Raw genomic sequence first — 16,220 nt, forward strand, 5'->3', positions numbered from 1 at the left:
TTAAAAAAAGTTCCGGTTAATAAAAACAATAGCAAGAAGATAATAATAGGAGTAGAGAAAAGAGAGAAAAAAAAGTAGTAATATCATGAAACTACCACAACTTCATTTAACTATTTATCTCTTAGTTACCACATTTTGTTTTTTTTTTACTTTTTTGCGGCATATTCCTCATCAGAAATTTACAGGGTCAACAATTTACCCTTTTCACTGAAGCAAATCCTTGGTTAGCACAAGCCACAGTATAATGCCCAGAAAAAATACAATAATGACTGGTCCAAAGGTACCAATACCATGCTCCTCATCAAAAACGTTTTGAAAAAAAAATCTGAGGATAAAAAGATCCTCATCAGATTGTTGGAGAAAACCACCATTTCCTTGTTTAAGAGAAACTTTGCATCTATTACCACGAACTTTCCATGTTAATGCTTGAGCAAAAACACCGCGAAAGTTGGGGCTATCTACCATTTTGACGGGTAAGGAAAATGTTGCACGACAAATAATTTCATCTGGTACACGAGGTGCACATTCAAATGGATAAGATACTTGTAAGGAATGAGATCCATTCCATGTTAACTCTCTCGTAACCCATTGAATTTCTACAATGACATCTACCCCTACTTCTGCTTTTCTGCTATTAAGCACAGCTGATGCATCACGTGTAATGCTGTAGACTCTAGATGAAATTTTATCCATACTCCCTAATGGGGTATCACAGGTTTTATTTATTGCTGATACAAACTTTAGAGGTCGCTCCAATGGGGCACTAGAAAGCTGAACCAGTTCCCCCATAACTATTTTTCCATTTATCTTAGCAGAAAGTGATGTAACAACACCAGGACATTCGCTAATAGGGAATAAAAGAGCAAATTTACTCTCAGAGACATTTTCAACACGATATGTCGTCTTTAAACGATATACTACAGTCTTTTCCGTCATTTGAATTCGCAGACTACAGGACAGACAATGTAGTGGTGGACCCAATGAAAGAGCCCATGAATTACGACTTTCAGATGATTTTATTTCAGGTTTTACAGGCTCATTCTCTGTCTGAGATAACGAATCGTCACTACAAACTGAATAGAGACCCACCATAATATCTTTTCTTCGTGAGAATTTCCTGCGTGCATGCTGTTGATCTTTTACGCCATACCCATTATTACTTTGCAACTTCTCTCTCATCCCTGATGACAATGAGAGCAAGAGGACTGGAGGATAGTGAAGAAAGCAAAGAGGGTATTAACGAAAAAAATAATGATGTTGATATCGATGTCGATGATGATGATAACAACAATAACAAGAATAACAGCAAACAAGACGAAGAAATAATATCAAGTGATGAGTGAATAAACAATCAACAAGTTTAATAAGAAGAACGGTCGTAAAACGTGAATACAGGATCACTTAATCAATGTAAATTCTTTTATGCGACAGATGACAAATATCTGTGCAATGTTGAAGAAAAATAGGTATGTGAAAGAACGAAAAAAAAAAGATTGAGAGAAGGAAAGAAACAAAAAAAAGGGGTTATAATCAGAGAAATAGCAGTAATTCGAAATCACACATAAAAAAAAAAAAATGCCCACAGAAAAATTTAAAGAACGAAGAATAAGAAAATTTTTATTCATTGGACTCACGAAATGATACGTGTCTCTATCATACCCTTTCGCTACTCTGCTCATTCAATCTTCCTCATCACTTGAGGAACTCCCCGATTCATCATCATCATCATCATCGCTTCCTTCATCATTGCTGCTCGAAGAAGAGCCAGAGGATGTGGAGGATGGAGGAGTCACCTTTGATTCAGGGCGTGGCATGTGACACTTAACACACTCCTGAATAGTATTTGTTAATAATATTTTACAGTTTGAACAAAACCATAAAACTACATCCAACCGATGCGTTGGGGGTGTCCATTGCACTTCTTGTGTCTCGCTATGTGTATAAAAAACATGCTCTGTGATGGGATCGTAGAATTCATGCCATTCCTCGCTTTTGTGGTCAAATTCACAATCCCGAGTGTCGTGCAATCCACCGCAGTCAGCGCACCTGTACTTCTTCACAGGACACTGCGAGGATGGATGACCCCGCTGGGCACACTTCCAGCATCCCTTCTTCTTGTCCAATAGCGGGAACTCCTGCGGGGACTGCCGCAGCCGTGGACAGTTGACAGTCCAGTGGTTCTTTGTGCAAATATGGCACGCAAAGGACGCCGGCACGGACGGTGGTGTGACGTCGTTGCGCTGCCGCCTTCGCCGCCGCCGGCCTCCCCGCTTTCGGCGCCGGGCCGCCTGTTTTGGTGGGGAGGTGCTGCGCTCCCGCTTCGCCATCCGCAGTGTGGAGTGGTGGGCAGGGGATGGAAAAGAAACACAGCAGCTGCATAGAGAGATTAGTATTGGTATTAGTATTAGGATAAAGAAGAAATAGAAAAAAGGAGAGAAAAAGAGAATAAAAAATAGAAAGAGAGAAAGAGATAACGGAAGGGGAAAAAAAAAATGAATTACGAACAGTTGCACGAGATACGGAGAAATATATATATATATATATATATATATTGAGCTGTGTATATGAAAAAAAAGCTTTTTTTTCTTGGTGAAGAGGAGAGACACAGGAGGACATTCGCATTCTCATGTGTTTTTTTTCTTATTGAGATACATGTATCTCTGCGAGAATATCACCTCCTTTATCCATGAGTTCACGAGTAAGGAGTCTCTGCATATGTGATACTGCAGCAGTTGTCATATATTCCTCTGGAGCAACAGCACAGGACAGCTGCCACATCTTCTCTGCCTCTGAATCCTTACCACATACTGGAGCCATGGCCTGCAGACGAATTTCGTCTGCAGCATGAAGAGGTACTGATGGTACAACATAGATCCACTTTCCATCTTTATCATGCATAAAATCATAACCATGGTGTTTATTAAAGTATGCCGCAATTCGCTTCGCAGAAGCAGTGTGGCTGGTACGGGCAACCACAAATGCGTTTGTATCTTTTCCACCATGTGGAAAGAGATGAATAAGTGGAATGACTCCAATAGAACGTGCTGAAGCAATTACTAACGGTGTGGAATGTGAAAGACAAACACTAACTGCCCAACGAAGTTCTGTACGGTCTAATTTGCCTACTAGAGGACCACCATGAATGTAATTGCGAATCATCTGCAGTAATACATCTGCTAAACCAGTAGTTTCTGTGTCCAATATTACATCATCCTCAAAATATGGGGCATTTTTTAATGTACGAACTTTACCGAGAAGTTCAGCAAATACAGAACGTGGATCTGTAAGAGGACTACTTTTCGCCGTTACAAGATCTGAAACAATCATACCAAGTGATGCAAAGAAGAACTGACACACATCAGCATCACTTTGCCCACCTAAATTAAGTTCATTAAATTCCTTTTCCTTTTTTTCATCTCGTAGACTATTTTCTGAATCATCTAGATTAGTCATGTCTTTAAATCCAATAACCAGTGATTCTGGAATGGCAATAAGTGGAGTAAGTCTATCAATGTCACGAGATACAGTAAAAACATGGTCACGGTACATAGAAGGACGTCTGTGCATGCGTACAGCTGGATGAATGAAAACATGTTGATCATGACACCACATCATTAGACGATAGTAATCATGCGCATCAGAGAACTCTGAAAGTTCTCGCGCATAATGAAGATAAAGTCGACGACTATGCGCTGCATGTATAATTAACTTATTTTCTTTCTTTATATCTTCATTATTCTTATCCGTCTTAGTAATGGAAGAACTCCTATTAGTTCTACAAGGATACCTTCTTAAAGCAGATAACCATTGAACATGCTGAATCAAATCACCATCATCTTCTCCATGTTGTCGTTGCTTTTTTGCTCTGTACCACAGCAGTTTTGGGGAAATCATGAACCTTTTAAGAGAAAAGTTGTAGAGCAAGATATCAAAGAGGTAAAAAAAAAAAAAACAGGTATATATGAGACAGAGAAAAGAGTACAATATATTTTTATAGTAAACTTCAACTATGCAATTCCAATATATTAATTTCTCTTTCTCTCGTGGGATTAATAACAAAAACAAACGCCCTGCCAACACCAAATTACAACAAGTTCCTTAAGTGCGGCCCAGGATAAAAGAAGACAGGAAAAAAAATAGCACTAAACACACACATATACATAAAGCAGAAAAAAGAAAAGAGAGAAGGCATTCCTTTCGTTTTTTTTCAAGGTGTATATTATTATTTTTGTAGTTATTCTACATGTCTTCTCATTCCCTTTTCTCTTTTGGTGTGGCTGAACCTATTCTTCGGATAGAAGAAGAAAAAGAAAAAATAATAATAATAAAATCTTTAGATTGATATTCAACTTCTTTTTTTTTCTTACTTTACAGAGGTTACATGTGAAGTTATCGCGCGTGTTTTGAATGTGAATACGTTATCTCTATAAGTTCCTTCCATCCTTCTTCCTTCATTAGTTCCCGTGCCTTGTCAAAAGCACTCTCCATCTCCTCTAGTTCGATTTGAGATGGAAACTGATGTATTTTGCCTTCAGCCATGTCCTTTAGAAGACGTGGACGGGCAAAGAGCGCTTTAATAGGGAAACTCTTCACATATCGATTACAAGATGGTGACTCCTCCACGATGCGGCGGCGGAATGCCTCATCCATGAGACTTAAACTGTCGTCAAGAGCAACATTTTGTTTATCTTTCAAATGTTTTACAACATCATTTATCATACCTTCACGTACTTCCTCCTCTCGTGAGAAGTCGTCAGATCTACCAGTTAGTTTTATTCGCATTTCTTCTGCACTCACAATAACGTAGGAATGATCACACCGTTCCAGATATTGTTTTACCCACGTTGTCTTTCCACTTCCCGGAATACCAAGTAAAGCAAGTACATTAGGAACAGAAGACTTTGTCCCGCCATCATGCCGTTTTCTGTGCCCCGTCCTGGAACTGCTCTTACTACTACCATTACTACTTCCACTACGTCTGCGCCTATGATGTCCACCCTTGTCTCCGGAGTTAGAGCGGCGCAGAAAGAATACAACGAGGAGGTTTATGGCAATTCCAATGAGTAATATAATGAGAGTCTTGAAGACAGGAGACTTTGAACGCCATGCCACTGCTCTTGACATGAGGGAACTTTTGATCATTTGCGTTTCCATTTTCCTTCTTGTAATACAAGGAAAACTTATCACTATTTTATCCCAAAGACAAGTATATATATATATATATATATATATATAAAAGAAGAAAAAACACACATAGAGGTAAAAATAAAGTGGCTTTATCAGAAAAAACAAACAAAAAAAAATAGAAAACGCACTCATACAAGCTTTTTGTAAAAAGAAGAAAAAAAAAGTAAGAAAAGGAATTTTGTCTCCTTTTCATAACCCATTTGTTCTTTTTTATTTATCTATTTTTGATATGCTTTTTTATTTCCTAACTTACTCCGTTAAAGATGTTCACGCAATGCACAGAAATAAGCATACTTCAGTGTCAGTGGGAAAATTAACGGAAACGCTCTATGCAGTGAAAACAGCATCCGATCTCACAAAAAAGAAAAATGTGAGAACCAAGAAAGATGAGAAAAAGCGGATAACTGTATGAAAAGAAACAACATCAATAACAAAAATAGAATAAATAAATAAATAATAATAAAAAACAAATAAAGAAACAGAATAAAATAAAGGTATCAACTTGACTCCATCGATATAGTCAAACCATATCGTATAGGGTCCTTGTCTATAAGAAGATTTTTGTGAGCTATCAGGCCCCAACGAACCACACCGTTGAAAACACCGCGAATAGTCATAGCACATGTACCATTACTCTCCACCTTTACTGCTCCAACAAATGGCAATATAGCCGTCCACTCATCCACCTGCTCCTCCACTCGCTGCTGTAGAATAGTTGGCACACGCAGACGAAATCCCTGTGAGAATCCCAATGAGACATGTGCTTGAGCTGCTGGTAAATCATAATTGTAGGCACACGCCACTGAAGTGCTAGGTGCCATACGTTGGTAAAATGCTACTCGAGCATTACTCCATACATCATTAGCACGAACCATTTTAGCGCCAATAGACCAATGCAAACCAGAGAATCCTAAACCAGCGTAAAGTACATCCATTTGTGCTGCGGCATCATGCTGCTCAAGATATGATATTTTCTGCCGTTCAAATCCGGCTCCCGCGAGAAGATTAAAGAACTTTGTTCCAAAATCCACAAGAAGATCACTGCTGCCGAGTCCATTACGTTGATAGCCGAGGGAGGAGTAAAAATCACGGCAATGATAATCAATAGTAGCCGTAGAAACATCCCGTGAAGCAGGTGCAATCGTATTCACCAATACACGACCCTTCAGTACCAAACCATCCACCAGATCCGATAACTTCACATTAGTGGATACCACACCTCCGTTAGTGAGAATGAGGCCTTGTTCAAAGTGACACACATGTGGGATGCGAAGTCCACAACCGAGTTTAATTTTCCCAAAGCCGCTACCATCGCGGTTAAGAATAAGTCGCGGAGAAAAAGACATATAATTTGGTGTTTTTCGCGTTTCAGTAACAGCAACTTCAGAGTTTGAGTTTTCATTAGATGTAGGTGTTTCTGAATCCGTGGAAAAGAAGAGTTGCTTACCTGGAAAGGACTCTGAGAATTGTGTGGATTTTACTGCCAGAAATATGTGCGTATTTTCCCTAAACGTTTTTTTGAAAAAGTCATCAACAATTCCAAAGAAATCGTTTAGTTTCGACGGAGAATTCATTCTTATAATAACAGCAGTAGCAGTAATAATAATAATAATAATAATAATAATAATAATAATAATAATAATAATAATAATAATAATAATAATAATAATAATAATAATTGTTAATCACTTGTTTCCTATCCTCTCCTCCACCATACAGTCCTCTTCCTCTATGTAAATCTATCTAAAAAATTGTAGTACACCTATATTAGAATAAAAAATAATCAAAAAAAAATCGAAAAATTCACAGATAAGGAACAAAGACTCAAAACAAGTTATGAAAAGAGATTCAAAACAAATACAATATAGAAAAATATCACTACTACTACTAATACTACCACCACGACCACCACCCACACTTTGAAGAGCAAATAGTAATAGTAATTATAATACAGAAGCAAGAACAAAAGAAGATTATTTGTGAACAGCATCTAAAACAGATAACCGTATAGAAACAGTTCTGTACGGTTATGCAAAAATAGTAATTTTCTTTCCTGACAAACAAGCATTGTACTCACTACCCCCAAACGGAGCCCGCAGTTAAATTACACATGAGCATAAGAAGAAAAGAAAACACAACACGCCAAGAACTAAGATGAATGTACACCTAACACATAACCACTGTCCTCACATAACGAGTGCGGAAAGGACAAACAACAGATAAACCGGAAAATAAACGAAAAAACAATGAAGTCATCCTTCTTCCTTCCACACACTTGTAGAAAAGAGTCTCAAGATGTAGAGAAAGAAAGTAATTAACACTACCCCAACTCCATTCGCCCGCATAACGGCATTTTCTCTTTCTTTAACTTTACCGTTGTTAAACATATAGACACACATATGCGCACCTTCTCCCTACCTTTTCTCTCTCACATCCACACAGAAATAGGGGTATGAGTACAACTACACACAATAATAATAATAATAATAATAATAATAATAATAATAATAATAATAATAATAAGTAAGTTATGTTTTATTAATTTATTTCTACACTATTTTCCTTAACAGAAAGAAAAAAACAAAACCATTCTGAAAATATCCTGCGGCTTATCACGCAATAATGGAGGACATAAAAGAGAGAAACCGTGATGCGTACTCACGAGGAGGTACTGATGATATTTTTTCTCTTTCTTTTAAAGAACCAATAACAAAGGTTTCTAAACGTTTTCGTAAATTGTATTCCTGTAAAATATCTATAATACCAATGTAGTAGATTTCTCTTTGAGCACCTGGTTGTTCTGTACTAAGCATGCCTCCTTGATCAGAAGTAAAACAACGTCCATCAATGGCGGACTCCGATGGTGTACCGCCATACATACTTGTTGTCATATTAAGCTGTGTTTCTGAAAATACACCGGCCATTGCTCCATCCAGTGTGAGTCCGTGTAAAGGTGGGGTACCTTGAAATCCATCTTTTCCACCTGATTGAGTGTTTCCCATCCAACGATGATTATTTGTGGGTAATACATGAATACCTACAAGAAAAGAATAATCCATAACATTTGATCGTCGCAAAAAATCGCAATCTTTTTTGATTTGTTCAATAAGTAATGCTCTTCTGACAGGACCCACATGTATTGGACGATTTAAATCTAAATCTTTTTGTGTACATGTGTGTTTCATCTTTTCTGCTTCAGTAGCAAATCTACCCACTGTACTTCCTTTAAGGTCATATTTTTCGTGTATTGTATTCCCTGTTGCAAATACATTTTGCATAATAATAATATTAATTTTTTCACCCTCAATTTCCAGACGATGATGTCCTACAAAGTGAGGAAGTAAAGTATATGGGTTATCCAGTACAAAAAAATAGTAACGATGTAAAATACCACGTAGAAATTCACTTTCTTCAGTTGTCATGGTTTTTATAACCCAATCTTTTCCACAAAAGAAAAGCTGAGCAGCTGACTTTCCCGGAGTAGGTGTACTATGCCATCGACTTCCCATTAACACTTCACAATATGCTCTTGGATCAATTTTAAAAAATTCACGGATATGATGATAACACATTGGAGAATAATCAATAAACGTAAAAGAAACTGGTGGACTATCTGTATCATTTTCACTCTCGGCATCACTCTCATCTACATCGATCATCTCTTCACCAGTTTCTCGAACCGAGAATGCGGGTGCCTTACCTCGTTTAACACCCGTTATCCCACAACAACTAAGTCCGATTCCCTCATTATTTCTAACTTTAACTTCAATTTTAGTTTCAATAGTAAAATCCTTCTTTGGATTTAGTGGTCGCTGCTTTGCTGGATGTGAGATACTCGTGATGCTCTGCGCCAGAGCCCACTTCATACAACTAATAATATTACGTGTGGCCTCATTCTGCCGTGGGCCCAAATTTCCCGTGCTGTCCTGTGTGTCATTTCCCTCTGCGGCCCCATTTAATCCGTCCTCCTTCGATGATCGCTCCGAGAGGTGCGGCTCGTGTTCAAATGCGATGGAGGCGATGATCTCCCGGTTGTATGGCATTGGGGAGGGACTGTGCTGGAGCAGACCAGGGCCGTGCAATACGACTCTGGCGGTCAATGGGTTTAACAAAGAAGAAAAAAAAAGAAAAAAAAAAGAAAGAAAAGTAAAGGGAAGAAAGAAAAAGAAAAAGAGTAATATTACAAAAAGAGAGAAACGAGAATAGGAACAACAATAAAATAACAAGGAGTGTATATTATTAATAATAATCGTAATAAATAATAATTGATTTCCCAACAACAACTTAGATACATGTAACCATCAAGAAAAATTCCAATGTTAATATTCTTCTCATTTATTTCTTCTCACGCGTGAAATGTTTTTTTTTTTTGTTTCTTTGTTGATACCATATGTATTCGTAGATTAACTGACCCATACCATCACGCAAAATAAAATTAATAATAAAAAAACAACAACAAAGACAGGAAGGAATGAAATTAACATCCACCCACTAAATCTTTCCATAGTTCATGCAGACACATAAAACTCCAAGCCCTTTGAAGAGCCCCATCACGTTTATCCCTTCTATCATCCACAAGTGCCAATGATATGACCTCACCTTTATCATGTATAACCAATGTATAAGATAATGCGACACCACCATTTGTGGTTTGTTTACCTTTACACAGTTTACTTAGCAAAGGTACGTTATTATTTACTATGTGGCTACAAGACAATGATGACGGCAAATCAGCGGTCCAAACTGCAATAAGCGGGAAACTTACTATATCAGTGGTTTTAAGCTCAAAAACATATATGGGAAATTTCTTATCAGTATCTGATTGATGATGTCTCACCAAGGCCAATTGTGAGGTAATATAATGTACAACATCCTCTGTTACAATAATAGCGTTAATTGGGACAAAGATTGTAAGAAGCGAACGATTTTTTGTGTTATAATTAGAAAGACCACTACTAAAGAGAATAAACCGAGATAATTGTATAGTTGCACTTTCATACTCTTGTTTTATATTATACATTTCTTCATTATTCATCTGACACACTTCTGAAGTCTCTTTTACATTCATGCGTACAAAACGAACAGCTGCCAACCAACTCTGATTCAGTAGATAAGTTTGATGTTTCTCTGTTAAACCAGAAACACCATTTGCCAATCGTATTTCTACAGTAGCAAACGGAATATACAATAAAACATTAAGGATAAAACGAAGAAGGAATTTATTAGACTGTTCTTGTGTACACACTACTGATATAATGTGAACACTATTGGAAAAATACCGTCGTACTTGTCGTTCAAAAGTTACTTTTTGACGCAAAGTAAATTGTTTCAATTTGGTAAATTCCGATATAACAGTATCATAATCTTGAATACAGCGATCAATAGCGTTATTTAAAGCACTTAAATTTCCTTCAGGAACTCTAAACTCTTCAGGAATTGGAATATCTTCACTACATCCTCCAACTAAAGAATCATCAACAATAACACAAACATCAAATAAAACAGCTTCAAAAATAAATCTTTCTGCTCCTGGAAGTTGCAAATCAATTCCTGCAGTTGCTTGACCATATAGTGCATATAAATCCTCTGGAAGAAATCCAGTCGCACGTATTACCTCTCTCATTACACCATTATGACTTAAGAGGTTACTATTTAATAATTTAACATCAGAATCAAATAGGACTAGTGGAAATTTACCTGATCCTCGTTTTTTAGTATTATACCAGGATGAACGACTTTGTGCTAGTTTTACAATATGAGGAGAGACATATGGATAAAGTAATGCCAGTTTAGATTGATTCATATAAGTCATTGTAATGTAATTCGTATGTCCTGTTATTGTACAATGGGATCTATCACGTCGTGGCCAAACTGTTAAATGCCACTGCATTTGTCTTATCCCTTTTTCAAAGTAATCCCTATTAAGACACGGCCAAGTTTCTGTTGCAATAAGAACATCACCTTCCTTTGCATTTTTATGCCATTCATCATAGTTTTTAAACCATCGTAAAGGTGGCCCACGATCAAATTCATCTTCATACATTTTACGAAAAAAAGGTAAAAGTGCACCTCCCTTTTCCTTGACACGTGTATCCAGTGTGGTGAGGAATCCCCAACGGTGAAGTGCCAGGTGTAGTTGAATAAGAGCCTCTGGTCCACCTTTTCGTATGCCGACATGAATCACACGAAAATAATTAGGGATGGCAGAGTGTAATACAGCAGGACAGGACTGTACTTCCCTGTCTTCACATTCCTCTTTGCTTGTACGGTGCATACAGCGAGATGTTGCCGCACACCAAAAACACTGAGATGATGGACGATAAACTGTACCCGAAGGAGTTTGGCTAGATGTGGGAAATAGACAGTCCAAACAGACTTTTGCGCTGCCACAGGTATTATTATCATTAATATTAATATGTTCTTGAAAGGAGTTTGGTTGGACTGAATTTATACCATTAGAAACCACATTGTGATCATCAGTGAAATCTTCCTGCAGAATACTTGAAGACAGAAAGAGAAAAATGCACAAGAGAAAAAACAAAGGAACACAATATTTCATGGTCCTAGAGGAACGTCGTCGTTCCTTCATTTTGCCTCACTAAATATTTCTATTCTCTTGCTCTCAAGAAAGGAAATAAAAAAAAGAAAAAGGAGAGACAAAGAAAGGATGAAAACAAAAAAAGCATCATAAATAATGAAACTAATTAATAAAAAATTCCTTAATACTTTCATTTATAAATGTCTGTTTTTTTTTTTGTTTTTTCTTCTTTCCCCTCTTTTGTACTATGCGTATTAGGGTAGAGGAGTTTCCTCCTTTCATTCTTTTTTTTTCCCTCTTTCTCTCTCTCTCTTTTCAAATTTTCTTTTCTTCTTTACAAAATAAAAAAATAGTAAGGTAACTACCAAACATGGATATGTCGCAGTCCCTCCACTTTATCATTTTACACGTTCTTCATGTCTTTTCGCCTTTCCACCTTTGCCTTCTTGCGATTCGCACTGCCCAGACCGTACTGCTGCCGTAGTGCCATAGCCTGTTGACTCAACTCGAGTGGTTTAACGCCTTCTTGGGGCCCCACCGCCTGCTTGCCACTATTTTTCTCCAATTCCAACTCCTTTTCTTCTTCTTCTTCATTACCGTTACGATCTTGCGGGCTGTCATCTGCCATTGTGTCTTTCATTCCGGTTTCCTCCTCGTGTAAAGGTGGTGCCTCTGCAGCATCACCACGTGGGTGTTTGCCGATGCTTTTAGCTTGTAACAACAATGCCATCACCTCATGACCAGGAAGTGGTACAGCCAACTGAGACTTGTTGCGGAGAACACTGGCAAGATTGCGCATAGCGGTAAACCACGCCGATGGCTGCGAATGCACAACAGTACAGTTGTTTGTTTCATTCACAAGTTCTGAGGTCACACGCTGTTCAATAGATGGTAATGTTCCTGTCATTGGTTGATGGACACCAACAGGACGGGAAACTTCTTTAGTATCTTGTTTATATTCAATCTTTACTTCTTCTTCTTCTTGCTGTTTTTCAATTGTCGAGTTACCTACAGCATCCTTTACTATTTGAACAAGTTTCATGACATTCGAACGAGTTACAAGACTTACTTGACTGCAGCATTTTAGTAATTGACTTGCAGAGGTTGGTAATTTAGTGGCTATAGCCAATACAGAGGATAAATGCATAACAGCAGCTGGTGAATCATCTACTTCTCTTGCAGCAGCATCCCGCCAGTTAAATATATCTCTTGCCACTTGCATTTGTACAGCAGATAATCCACCTAAACTTCTACCAAGGGCAAGTTTATAGGTATTATCTGGGTCTAGTTGTGGTTTCTCATATATTTCTAAAGATAGTCTACGACTTTCATTAATTACGTGAACCAGAAGGTTACCAACAGAAGCTCTACCCTCACTATTAAGAAGAAGGGCTTTTAACCGATCATATACATATAAAAGGAAATGTGTATCTTGTCGAGCATATGCCACCATTTCTGCTGGTATGGGACGAATACGCCAATCTGCTGTTTGATATTTTTTATTTAGTTTCACTTGACAAAAATGATCAACTGCAAATGCCAGACTGTATGGCATATGCAATGTTTGAAGTGCTATACCGGTATCAAATAGATTCGCAATATAAAGTCCAAAATCCTTTTGTAACCATCGAACATCTTCTCGAGCACCATGTAGTACTTTCAAAATACGAGGATTTAGAAAAACAGGAGCCAATTTATACATTGAAGATCGTAGTTTAAGACAGTCAATAATAAAATCTTCTGTACGTGTACTGATTTGCATTAAACACGTAAATCCCTGGTAGGAATAAAAATCGTGATGTTCCAGATCCACTGCAATTTCTTTTTCCTGAAGAAGTACTCCAACCACCTGTTCAAGTTCTACCACAGAATCCACAAAGCGAAGTGGACATGTTGTCAAAGGAAGATATGGTATATCGGCACATCGAAGCAGCTGTTCTTCGTTTATAGGAGCGTTTTTAATTTGTTCAAAGAAAGGATGAACACCAGGTTGAGCCACATGTTTTTCACCCTTTTCATCGTAGTAAATAGGTGAAAATAAAGCGGTACTGTTATCCAGTGGATGTTCAAATGTCAACTGAGGTCGAAAAACATGTCCTGATGATATATCATGAGGAGAGTTAGAGGAATTCTGCAGTTCAGAACCAAATGTAACTGAGAGTTGATCTCTTGCACTGAGACGTTTTCCTTTAAGATCATCCAATAAACCATCCACATTCTCCAATAGTGAATCCACTGCCTCCATCACTACCGCACGTTGAGGCTCATTTAGACAACCATTACAGTCTTGCAGTGAAACACGACGTCGTGCAGGTATGAGTTGACAGCATTTATCCATAAGAGTAACAAGCGCTTCACCATGTCGTTTTATCTGTTGTCTAAATCCAGGAAAAGCCATGTGATAATCGTAATCATCTACAGGAAGTTCTCCTGATAATTTGCTGTACTCTTTTACCACACTAAAGACACCCTTTACAATGTCTCTAGTACTTGGAAGATCCTCAGACATGGCTATCAGTTGATCTCCTCCTTTTCTCTTTTAGTGTACGCTAGTAATTCAAAGAAAGAAGAAGAAAAAACAGAAAAACAAAGAAAACTCAACAAAAATATAAAAAAAATGAAATGAGGAAATAAGCAATATTTAGAAAAAAAAGCTTAGGAAATATAATAATGTAGATACATTTTTTTTTTGTAAAATTCCCTTGACAAGTTGCTCCCCCAAGTGCTCAGAAAAACGTGTGGGGCAAATCATCTATGAGGGGACTGAAACAGAGGAGAAAAGAGTTAGAAAAAGAAAAGAAAACAACAATAACGTCAAGACCAGATACCCCTGAAATCAAGTTTACCCCACGGTATAATATTCTCTGAATTCCGTGCGATTGATGACGCTCAGAAAAAAAAAAAGATTATACATAATCTTTTAACTTACCTGTAAAATCTGATTTATCCTTTGGAGATTCTCTGGGGAAGCCAGGCCTTGCGGCAAGAGCATTGCGATCCTCTAAAACCTTTGAATTATTACCGACATTCACATATGTATAGATAAATCCACCGGCGATGGCCATAGCAATACCAATATAACCCGTAAGTGTTGGAAACTGCTTGAAAACTATCATTCCCAAAATAGCCAAAGGAGCTTTATTCACCGCACCAACAACACTAAAAGTTGTTGGTGAGGTCTCTTTCATACACCAGAAGACTGCAAAAGTCATTACAGATCCCGTAAAAATCATTGATATAAGGCTGATAAGTGCACCTATAGAGGCATTTAATATGGAAGACATTACTTGTGGCAAAGAAGGTAATGAAGCCACAAAAAGAAAAGGTAAAGAAAGCAAATTATTATAAAAAACAGGTCCATAGCGACCAATTTGCTTACTTACATCCCCTAACAATTGTTTCATATATAGTGTATAACTTACAGTCACCGCAATGTTTGCAAAGGTCCAGAATAATCCCCATGGAGTAACCCATTGATCACCTTTAGCTCCCATGTAACTACCCAAAACCATAAGGATAAAGGAAAAGTACATCATAGGTGTCACATGTCTACCATACAATCTAGAATCGCCAAATGCAGTAAAAATAACTGCAAGGTTCTTTATAATTGTTTGCATTGAAACAGACATAGTATGTAAACTCTTCATTGAGGTCCAAAGCATAAGTATAAATAATACAGTCAATGGAAGCCATTTTTTTGTTACTTCCATACTGAAATCAGGAAAGTGAAGCCAATTCATGCGTTTTCCCCATGACACAAGTAATACTGCACCACAGTTCTGAATGAACAGTAATCCCATTGGAAAGTTCATACCGTATGAAAACAAAACCAGTTTGTTTAGAATAATCATACTCATACTGCATATGCTGTATGAAATAACAGAGAGAATGACCTCAAAAGCCTTTCGGCCATGTTTTGTTGACTCCATATTATAGACAAAAATAATAAATTCTCACACCCACACAATCTACAAGAAAGAAAAGAAACAGAAAAAATAAAAAAAATGCTAAACCTAAACCAGGTGATAGAGATAGAAAACGAAAAAAAAAACAATGAGTCATGCATAAACTGAAACACATATAAACAGAGCAGAAAAAAAAAAGAACAATAATAACAATATATTAATTTAGGATTACAGCACTTGTGCACAAGAGGGACAAAAACACAAAATTGTTAAGATAGAAAAACACGCACATATATATATATATATATATATATATATATATATATACCCATAGAAAACTGAGCCACAGTTCCATTCTGCTGTCATCTGTCCCACCACAACACCAGGATAAAAGAAAACATCAATAATAGAAATAAAAGAAAAAAGCAACAACAATCAGACGTCTTTGAAATGAAATGTATTCCTCGGGGTTCGTTTTTTATTTTTCTCTTGCTTTTTTTTTTCACACAAGCAAAGAATTTCTCTCAGCCAGAAAAAAAATTTCGGGAGAAAATAACTCAAACAGTAGAAACCTTCATCACAAAGAGAAC

General features: G+C 37.3%; 9 protein-coding genes across 9 annotated transcripts; all 9 read right to left on the reverse strand.

Annotated features, from left to right (window-relative positions):
* Window positions 1–204: 204 nt before the first annotated feature.
* On the reverse strand, window positions 205–1,179 carry LSM04_002767 (uncharacterized protein; the record flags this gene model as incomplete). The annotated part of the gene is made up of 1 exon (XM_067332805.1): window positions 205–1,179. The coding sequence occupies one exon, from the start codon at window positions 1,177–1,179 to the stop codon at window positions 205–207; it is 975 nt and encodes a 324-aa protein (XP_067185620.1).
* A 500-nt stretch (window positions 1,180–1,679) lies between these two features.
* LSM04_001499 (uncharacterized protein) lies at window positions 1,680–2,327 on the reverse strand (the record flags this gene model as incomplete). Its single annotated transcript, XM_067332806.1, has 1 exon — window positions 1,680–2,327. One exon carries the CDS (start codon window positions 2,325–2,327, stop codon window positions 1,680–1,682), a length of 648 nt encoding a protein of 215 aa, XP_067185559.1.
* Window positions 2,328–2,640: 313 nt separating this feature from the next.
* On the reverse strand, window positions 2,641–3,894 carry LSM04_008547 (uncharacterized protein; the record flags this gene model as incomplete). The annotated part of the gene is made up of 1 exon (XM_067332807.1): window positions 2,641–3,894. The coding sequence occupies one exon, from the start codon at window positions 3,892–3,894 to the stop codon at window positions 2,641–2,643; it is 1,254 nt and encodes a 417-aa protein (XP_067185866.1).
* A 495-nt stretch (window positions 3,895–4,389) lies between these two features.
* Window positions 4,390–5,154, reverse strand: LSM04_008054 (uncharacterized protein; the record flags this gene model as incomplete). Its single annotated transcript, XM_067332808.1, has 1 exon — window positions 4,390–5,154. The coding sequence occupies one exon, from the start codon at window positions 5,152–5,154 to the stop codon at window positions 4,390–4,392; it is 765 nt and encodes a 254-aa protein (XP_067185840.1).
* A 530-nt stretch (window positions 5,155–5,684) lies between these two features.
* On the reverse strand, window positions 5,685–6,761 carry LSM04_005739 (uncharacterized protein; the record flags this gene model as incomplete). Its single annotated transcript, XM_067332810.1, has 1 exon — window positions 5,685–6,761. One exon carries the CDS (start codon window positions 6,759–6,761, stop codon window positions 5,685–5,687), a length of 1,077 nt encoding a protein of 358 aa, XP_067185732.1.
* Window positions 6,762–7,799: 1,038 nt separating this feature from the next.
* On the reverse strand, window positions 7,800–9,230 carry LSM04_007040 (Phosphatidylinositol-4-phosphate 5-kinase; the record flags this gene model as incomplete). Its single annotated transcript, XM_067332811.1, has 1 exon — window positions 7,800–9,230. The coding sequence occupies one exon, from the start codon at window positions 9,228–9,230 to the stop codon at window positions 7,800–7,802; it is 1,431 nt and encodes a 476-aa protein (XP_067185794.1).
* A 434-nt stretch (window positions 9,231–9,664) lies between these two features.
* Window positions 9,665–11,776, reverse strand: LSM04_009359 (uncharacterized protein; the record flags this gene model as incomplete). Its single annotated transcript, XM_067332812.1, has 1 exon — window positions 9,665–11,776. One exon carries the CDS (start codon window positions 11,774–11,776, stop codon window positions 9,665–9,667), a length of 2,112 nt encoding a protein of 703 aa, XP_067185909.1.
* Window positions 11,777–12,128: 352 nt separating this feature from the next.
* On the reverse strand, window positions 12,129–14,234 carry LSM04_009765 (Exosome-associated factor Rrp6; the record flags this gene model as incomplete). The annotated part of the gene is made up of 1 exon (XM_067332813.1): window positions 12,129–14,234. One exon carries the CDS (start codon window positions 14,232–14,234, stop codon window positions 12,129–12,131), a length of 2,106 nt encoding a protein of 701 aa, XP_067185931.1.
* Window positions 14,235–14,631: 397 nt separating this feature from the next.
* Window positions 14,632–15,525, reverse strand: LSM04_006769 (Sugar phosphate transporter domain; the record flags this gene model as incomplete). Its single annotated transcript, XM_067332814.1, has 1 exon — window positions 14,632–15,525. The coding sequence occupies one exon, from the start codon at window positions 15,523–15,525 to the stop codon at window positions 14,632–14,634; it is 894 nt and encodes a 297-aa protein (XP_067185784.1).
* Between the last annotated feature and the right edge of the window lie 695 nt (window positions 15,526–16,220).

Source organism: Trypanosoma melophagium, assembly GCF_022059095.1.
Source record: "Trypanosoma melophagium isolate St. Kilda chromosome Unknown ctg9segment0, whole genome shotgun sequence".
Lineage (NCBI taxonomy): Eukaryota > Euglenozoa > Kinetoplastea > Trypanosomatida > Trypanosomatidae > Trypanosoma > Trypanosoma melophagium.